The sequence below is a fragment of the Salvelinus sp. IW2-2015 genome, linkage group LG36 (assembly GCF_002910315.2).
Source record: "Salvelinus sp. IW2-2015 linkage group LG36, ASM291031v2, whole genome shotgun sequence".
Classification (NCBI taxonomy): Eukaryota; Metazoa; Chordata; class Actinopteri; order Salmoniformes; family Salmonidae; genus Salvelinus; species Salvelinus sp. IW2-2015.
Window position 1 is genome coordinate 11,129,668 of NC_036875.1, and position 8,931 is coordinate 11,138,598.

Consider the following 8,931-nt stretch of genomic DNA (forward strand, 5'->3'; position numbering starts at 1 on the left):
CAAACTGTTGCCACAAAGTTGGAAACACAGAATCGTCTACAATGTCATTGTATGCTGTAGCTTTAAGATTTCCCTTCACTGGAACTAAGGGGCCTAACCCAAACCATGAATCACAGCCCCAGAATAGTATTACTCCTCCACCAAACTGTACAGGTGGCAATATGCATTCGGGCAGGTAGCATTCTCCTGACATCTGCCAAAGCCAGATTTGTACGTCAGACCTCCAGATGGTGAAGCGTGATTCATCACTTCAGAGAACTCGTTTCCACTGCTCCAGAGTCTAATGGCGGARAGCTTTACATCAACTCCAGCCAAAGCTTGGCATTGTGCATGTTGATCTTAGGCTTGAGTGCAGCTGTTCGGCCATGGAAAACAATTTCATGAAGGTCCCGACGAAAAGTGCTGACGTTGCTTCCAGAGGGAAGTTTGGAACTCGGTAGTGAGTGTTGCAGTGAAGGACAGATGATTTTTACACGCTACACGCTTCAGCACTCGACAGTCCCACTCTGTGAGCTTGTGTGACCTACCACATCGCGGCTGAGCCATTGTTCCTCATAGACGTTTCCACTTCACAATAACAGCACTTACGGTTGACCAGGGCAGCTCTAGCAGGGCAGAAATTTGACGAACTGACTTGTTGGAAAGGTGGCATTCTGTGACGGTGCCACGTTGAAAGTCACTGAGCTCTTCAGTACGGCCATTCTACTGCCAATGTTTGTCTATGGAGATTGCATGGCTGTGTGCTCAATTGTGTACACCTGTCAGCAACGGGTGTGGCTGAAATAGCCGAATCCACTAATTTGAAGGGTTGTCCACATACTTTTGTATATATAGTGTATGTCAGTCAGATAGCTAGCTGCCAGCAGAAACTTATATTGCAGTAACGTTGAAGGACTCAATCAGCAAGAAGGATGAAGTAAGAAGCCAACGTTATACGGAGCCTACCTCAGCAGTAGCAAAACATTGGCTACTAAGTTCTCATAATAACTTTTAGTTACAGAGAGTAGGCTAGTGAGAGACAGTGAAGTGGCGCTCAGTGGTGAGACTGAGGTAGGCTGCAATGCATGCAGGAGGAAGCAGAGATTCAACCTGTAATAGAGAATGCTGGGAAATATGATAATAATGGGCGTGGTTTTGAGCAAAGATACGTTTGTAATTTTACTCAACAAGCTTGTTCAAATTCAGCTCACTTTGAGCGGAGTTTGTTGAGTAAACAATCGTTAACACACAGGCTCAAGTTCTTGTCCTTTTGAAGTCCACTCAACTCGCAGAATAACGCTGATTAAGCAATTGGTTCAGTTGGCTTTTTAACATTGAAGGCACATTTATTCAATAAATAGGATGTATGGAATGTAAACAGGCTGAAGAACTCAGTGAATAGAATAGTGTCTCCACCAGAAATAGCGTATTTGCAACACACTGAGAGCCTTTAGACTGATGCTTTGTTACTGCCAGCTTTCTCAATCTCAAGAAAATCCTCAGCAGACAGCTGGACAAGAGGAAATCAGGGGGACAGAGGGAGATTCAGAGTGTATTTTTCATAGTGAAAGAAGAGAATGAGAAATGATTTAGGGGAAAGAATGGAGGTACAGTAATGACTTTGTGATGGAGGGATAGTGAGGATAAGGCCGATATAGATTAGAAAGATTGAGATTGAGGGGGTTTTCTGACGGTCATGGCTGCCAAAAAGGAAATATATACTCTCTGGGGTTCTACCAGTGGTGTGACCAATTAAAAACAAATTGTCTTTAACAGACATGGAGGACAAGGAGTATATTGAAGAGTACAGCATGCACAGTACATTATATGTGAACACACTCCATCCACTGGTTTTAGTCATCGTCACTATCTACTGATATGAATTAGCTTTATTCTCACGAGAGGCTAAAGTTGACCATCATCTTGATGTGAATTCTGAAATAAGTTTGGAATGTTTTGACAGTACCTAAAGCTTTTGTACTTTCTACATGGAATCGGTTATTTTACAGTTTGAAACCGGTTTAAACCAGGTTTCACAGACTTGCTTTAGTAGAATAAAATATATTTCTAATTGTGTGATAAAGCTGTTGATTCCCGGTGCCTATGGTAGAAAACTGCAATACTGTGCAGCACACCAACGACTGTAAACGAGCACACCCCAATCTCACCATCTTCCACCATCTTGTGTGTTTTATTTTATTCCTCGTGTTACTATATTCTTTTTTAAATCTGCATTGTTGGGCAGGGCTCGTGAGCAAGCATTTCACGGTAAAGTCTCAACAGTTCTATTCGGCGCATGCGACAAAATAAAATTTGATATGTTATTTAGTTAGGTCAATATGTTTGTCTGSAAGGCTGGACTCTGTCTCTGTTTACAGGCAGAAATACTGTATGTCAAGAAGTTATCAGAATACCCATCACACAGGCTTGGATTTGCCTAAATTAAACCAACATGTGACCAACCTGGGGTTCTAAAGCATTGATAATGCCTTGATATGCTATCACCTATGACGCCCAGTGTGGGTTGGAAAAAATATCACAAATGTAAGAACCCTTATGTGCTATAGCACCAACCACCTGTTCTAATGCATAGATGCAAAAGGACACCACAGTCTAGTACCTCCACACCATCTAGACATCTCTGAATTGTCCCAAAATATGAGGGTGTTATACAGTACATAGATGTGAGATTTCAGTAGGCTCAGCAATAGCACCATGATAGCAGTGTATTATTCCCCCCATAGATGATAGCATTTCCACTCCAGGAGAAAAGCTTATTACTGAGCGATGTTCCCCTTCACCAGCATATCTGTGTCATAGAGTGCAGTCAGACAGAGCACTGCCAAAACCAGAGCTGCTCTGGACCCGGGAAGACAGAAAGCTCACACCATCGGTACCTCTGTTCTACTTGTCATAATATTTTCCACCTGTCTTATCTTTAAAGGGACGTTTGTCCATGCAAGTTTAATGTGGAGGATTAGTGTGGACACATGGTGGCCTGAGATAAATCTGTTCTCAAACAGTAGGTATAGGCCAGACATTTAAATTGATTCCATAAATGTGGAGCCATGTAGTAAGCTGTTGTAGTAGCTTCTTCTACACACAGCTCTATACAGCACATTCGGAAAGTATTCAGACCCCTTGACTTTTTCCACATTTTGTTACATTACAGCCTTATTCTAAAATGGATTACAAATAAAAAACTCCCTCATCAATCTTCACACAATACCCCATAATGACAAAGCGAAAACAGGTTTTTAGAAATGTGTTATTAMCATAATTATTCAGACCCTTTGCTATGATACTCGAAATTGAGCTCAGGGGCATCCTGTTTCCCATTGATCATCCTTGAGATGTTTCTACAACTTGATTGGAATCTACCTGTGGTAAATTAAATTGATTGGACATGATTTGGAAAGGCACACACCTGTCTATATAAGGTCCCACAGTTGACAGTGCATGTCAGAACAAAAACCAAGCCATGAGGTCGAAGGAATTTTCCGTAGAGCTCCGAGACAGGATTGTGCCAAGGCACACATCTGGGGAAGGGTACCAAAACATCTCTGCAGCAATGAAGGTCCCCAAGAACACAGTGGCCTCCATCATTCTTAAACGGAAGAAATTTGGAACCACCAAGACTCTTCCTAGAGCTTGCTGCTCCCAGCCAAACTGAGCAATCGGGGGAGAAGGTGTCTTGGTCAGGGAGGTGACCAAGAACCCGATGATCACTCTGACAGAGCTCCAGAGTTCCTCTGTTGAGATGGGAGAACCTTCCAGCATTCCACCAAACAGACCTTTATGGTAGAGTGGCCAGACGGAAGACACTCCTCAATAAAAGGCACATGACAGCCCACTTGGAGTTTGCCAAAAGGCACCTGAAGGACTCTCAGACCATGAGAAACAAGATTCTCTGGTCTGGTGAAACCAAGATTGAACTCTTTGGCCTGAATGCCTAGCGTCACGTCTGGAGGAAACCTGGCACCATCCCTACGGTGAAGCATGGTGGTGGCAGCATCATGCTGTGGGGATGTTTTTCAGCGGCAGGGACTGGGAGACTAGTCAGGATCGAGGGAAAGATGAACGGAGAAAAGTACAGAGAGATCCTTGATGAAAACCTGCTCCAGAGCACTCAGGACCTCAGACTGGGGYGAAGGTTYACCTTCCAASAGGWCAACGACCCTAAGCACACAGCCAAGACAACGCAGGAGTGGCTTCAGGACAGGTCTCTGAATGTCCTTGAGTGGCACAGCCAGAGCCCGGACTTAAACCCGATCTAACATCTCTGGAGAGTCCTGAAAATAGCTGTGCAGCGACGCTCCCCTTCCAACCTGACAGATCTTGAGAGGATCTACAGAGAAGAATGGGAGAAACTCCCCAAATACAGGTGTGCTATGCTTGTAGCGTCATACCCAAGAAGACTACTGCAATCGCTGCTAAAGGTGCTTCAACAAAGTACTGARTAAAGGGTCTGAATAAGTAGCAAGTAGCCGAGTGGTTAGAGTGTTGGGCCAGTAACCGAAAGGTTGCTAGATTGAATCCCCAAGCTGACAAGGTAAAAATCTGTTGTTCTGCCCCTGAACAAGGCAGTTAWCCCACTGTTCCTAGGCCTTAACTGACTTGCCTAGTTAAATAAAGGTTGAAATAAATGTGTTTATTATATATTGATTTTTTTATTCATTTGCAAACATTTCTAAAAACCTGTTTTTGCTTTGTCATTATGGGGTATTGTGTGTAGATTGATGAGAAAAGAAAAACAATTTAATACATTTTAGAATAAGGCTGTAACGTCAAGGGGTCTGAATACTTTCCGAATGCACTGTAGATGCTGTTGACTTACACTGTAGTCATTTAATCAGTTTGATTTCAAGGGGGCTGTTTAACCCCAGGTTTTGATTCCATGGAGAATAACCAAAGATGCAAATTGTGAGGGGCTCATTCTGGAGCATTTGCTGTCATCAATAGCATGCAGAGATGTGTCCTCAGCTCACTGCAGTGTCATTAAACAGGTGCTTGCCAAGGTCGCTTATCATATGCAGGAGCATAACAAAGAGCCTGTAATGTCTCTGTCTGAGGCACAGATTTACATTAAGGATTACACAAACAAGCAGTTTGAAGTAAGCACCTTCCTCAGCGCAGCTCTGAAATAATAAACAGTTATGTCAGGAGATCTTTGTTCTGGTTCTTTTTTCTCTGTCCCTTTCGCTTTTTGATGGATACAAAGTAGATCAGACAAATCATTAAAACGCTATGCCTGGATAAATGGACCTTGTAAAATGTTTTTTAGTGACAGGTGGACAAAAATATCAAGACAAGATCAATTATGTTTATTCTGCTTTCTCTTTTGTTGCTTCCGTGTCGCCAGCATAGTACAGTACTCTAGTAATGATATGTCCTTTAATGTGCCACGTTCAATGTCACTACTTTAATACGCCTTTGTACTGCAGATTTCATTTCAGAATGTGTATCTCGGTTATTGTTATAGCTACCATAGGCATTAAGTATGCTATGTGGTCTTGTTTAATAGATAGTCCATTATGTTAATTAGATTGAAATTGGAAATGTGTGCAGCAGAGTCTTACCATTTACTACCTCTGGCCCGTCATTGCAGTGTTTTATAAAGCACAAGGGTCTATAAAGTGGGTAGCTGTATGCCAAGTATGCTGTGTGTAGCCAAAGCACTAGCAACATGCACTTTGTTAGGACTAGCAACATGAACTTTGTTAGCACTAGCAACATGCACTTTGTTTTAGTCTGTAATAGACAGTAATTGCCCAATTATGCCAACTCCAGAGATTTCTAAACGTATCACTACCACTAATTAATAAGAATATTATCTTTATTACTGTACCAACAACATGTAGTGTCATTTTTTTTGTGTTTGGTGAAGGTATAACAGGCTTGGTGTCAGAGTTATATTAATACACTGAATGGAGATGGACTCTTTCTAGACCTATAGGGAAAGATTATGGCACTTTGTGGTTGGCAGCATTTAGCCATTTCCTAAATGCATTAGTCTGAGTCTAAGGCCTTGTGTGAGAGATACTGATTACATCAGACTGCATTACTGTACAATCTGAGTAGATTCTCTCACGGAACTTCTGATACAGAAATGTATAGACTTTTCAATTATCCAAAATATCAAAATACTTTTTCAATGTCCCCGAGCTGGGTTTTTGAACAGCTGAGAACTCATACAATTCTGTATTAGTATTTATTTTATGGTGCACCCTACTGTGTGAAAGCTAAGCTTAGTCTAGAGGCAGTACAAAGATAACTCTTATCAAAAGCTGCTGGTTATAACTGCTGAGTGCTGATTTTAGAGAAACTCTTAACACTACTTGATAAAACTTATATTCTTGATAAAACTATATTCTTTGATTTAGCAGACGGGTGTGCTTGCTGAACCTATTAAGACCTATCTTTTTGTTCTGGCGTTAACATGTTATTTCTCTATTTTTCAGATRTAAATGGAGAAGCACAAGTGTCAAGAAGAAAAACAGGACATCTGCACGGTTTCAAACCGGATTTGCGTTAAAAGGCAAACAACGACATCCCATCACTTTCCTCTAAAACAATCCATTACTGACAATTAATGTCAAGCAGCACATCAGTGCAGCATTATGCTGCCTTGCTGGAAGGAACACTGCTAATGGAAAGAAAGCCTTTTAAGATTCAATACATTAAATACATATAAATGCACCAGAATGCCTTCAAAAGTCTCATGCTTGTACGTGTTGACGGTCGTTTGCTGGGCAAGTGCTCTTTGGTACTTGGGTATATCCCGGCCGACATCCTCCTATGTCAGTGGGCAGATGTCTTTGCCGATCCGGAAGACTGTGAAAACCCTTAAGAACACTACGTTCAGCAACATCCGGACGCGAACGCTGAACCCCCACGCCTTCGACTTTGTCATCAACGAGCCTAAGAAATGTGAGACCAACACGCCCTTCTTGGTCATCCTGATCAGCACCACACACAAAGAGTTCGATGCCCGTCAGGCCATCCGGGAGACCTGGGGCGATGAGAGCACCTACAGCGACATCCGCATCATCACCCTYTTCCTGCTGGGCCGCAACACGGACGCTGTCCTCAACCAGATGGTGGAGCAGGAGAGCCAGATCTTCCACGACATTGTGGTGGAGGACTTCATAGACTCGTACCACAACCTCACCCTCAAGACCCTGATGGGCTTGCGCTGGGTGGCCACCTTCTGYTCCCAGGCCCAGTACGTCATGAAGACAGACAGYGACATYTTCGTCAACATGGACAATCTGGTCTACAAGCTTCTGAAGCCCACCACCAAGCCCAAGAGGAGGTACTTCACGGGCTACGTCATCAACGGWGGTCCCATCAGAGACATGCGCAGTAAGTGGTACATGCCCAGAGACCTGTACCCCGAGGCTAAGTACCCCCCGTTCTGCTCGGGCACGGGGTACGTGTTCTCAGTGGACGTGGCTGAGCTGATCTATAAGACCTCTCTGCACACCAGACTGCTCCACCTGGAGGATGTGTACGTGGGACTGTGTCTGAGGAAGCTAGGCATCCATCCCTATCAGAACAGTGGCTTCAATCACTGGAAAATGGCCTACAGCCTGTGTAGGTACCGTCGTGTTATCACTGTCCACCAGATTTCACCGGAAGAAATGCACCGGATCTGGAACGACATGTCCAGCAAGAAACACCTCAGATGCTAGCACCTGAGGACAACTTGGACCCTTCTTCTGTTTTAAAAAAAATTATCTCTCAACCGGTGTGCTAACAAAGTTGTTTTCATTTTCTGACAACATTAGTTCTCTATAGGCTACTAGTATACTTCTACTGAATCCAATGTAGCTGTTGGGTGCATGAGGCTTGTAAAGTGCATGTTCTCATTCAAACACACACTAAGATAGTGTTGTTACTAGTCATTTTGTAATCTCTGGTCTAGAGCTATAGACTTCAACAACTCATTTTGATGAACATTTACTCTGTACATTTACAAGTGAAACCAGAGAGGTATTATTGAAAGAAAAAATGATGTATATGTCAGTGTAAGTGTCTATCTACTTTCTGCCAAGTTCYCATGCTGTTTTGGGGATGGTACTTCCTTACAGCGGGACAAAGGCTCAACCACATCATGTCTCATCCCTCCTACCAGACTTATGGATGGTCAACAGTTGTAGGCTACACCATAGAACATGCAAATAATGCTGCAACAATGACAACAACAATATCTATATTCTGCAAACGTAGACCAAGTGCGAATGTTAATTGTTATTTTCTATTGTTGCCATTTAATAAGAAATGAATACATCTCTGCTGGATGTACTTTATCACTATTGATAGTGATGTTCACTATTACCCAGTGTTCAAACTACATGTGTGGTTCAAACAGATGTTATAAATGTGAATTTTCTTGGATATCTTTGTTTACATATTGGTGTAAATGTAACTGCCTCTTCATCTGRGAAGAGACAGGATAATGCTTTTTACATTTAGATGTCATTTATCATTTTTACTCAAATKATTTTCTTACAGTGTACTTTAAGTATTTAATGGTGTCATGCTCCATGCTTCTGATAAAACTGGCTACTATTACTGTACTCTACGTAGTAATGAATGAATACTGTACTCTACGTATTCATTACCACTACCAAGTATCAACAGACATTACATATCATCTTGTGCAAGTGACAATTTACATAGTAACTTTTATCTAAATTCCCAAGTGAATCTATTATAATGTGTATTTGGCATATCTTTACTGAATCACTGCTATTGAAATAATGGGAAATAATTCCATTTTCTGGAACWTGGATAGCTGTTATGGCCCAAATGTAATTTTCAAGTGTTTATTATTATTTTTTAAGTATTTAGTATTATAAGCTATTGTGACATTTGACTGTGAAAGTATAAAGATATATCCTGAAGGAGGTTGTTGTGATATAAAGTATGTTTTTTACATAAAAAATA

At 41.9% G+C, this 8,931-nt stretch overlaps 1 protein-coding gene across 3 annotated transcripts in view; it reads left to right on the top strand.

Annotated features, from left to right (window-relative positions):
* Positions 1-8,931, top strand: part of b3galt1b (UDP-Gal:betaGlcNAc beta 1,3-galactosyltransferase, polypeptide 1b) — a 131,023-nt gene extending 122,092 nt beyond the window's left edge. For all 3 annotated transcript variants that reach the window (XM_023980831.2, XM_070437646.1, XM_023980832.1), the window contains one exon: positions 6,441-8,931. In XM_023980831.2, coding sequence (XP_023836599.1) covers positions 6,684-7,673 — 990 coding nt within the window. In that variant the 5' untranslated portion in view covers positions 6,441-6,683 and the 3' untranslated portion in view covers positions 7,674-8,931. The remainder of the gene's footprint in view (positions 1-6,440) is intronic.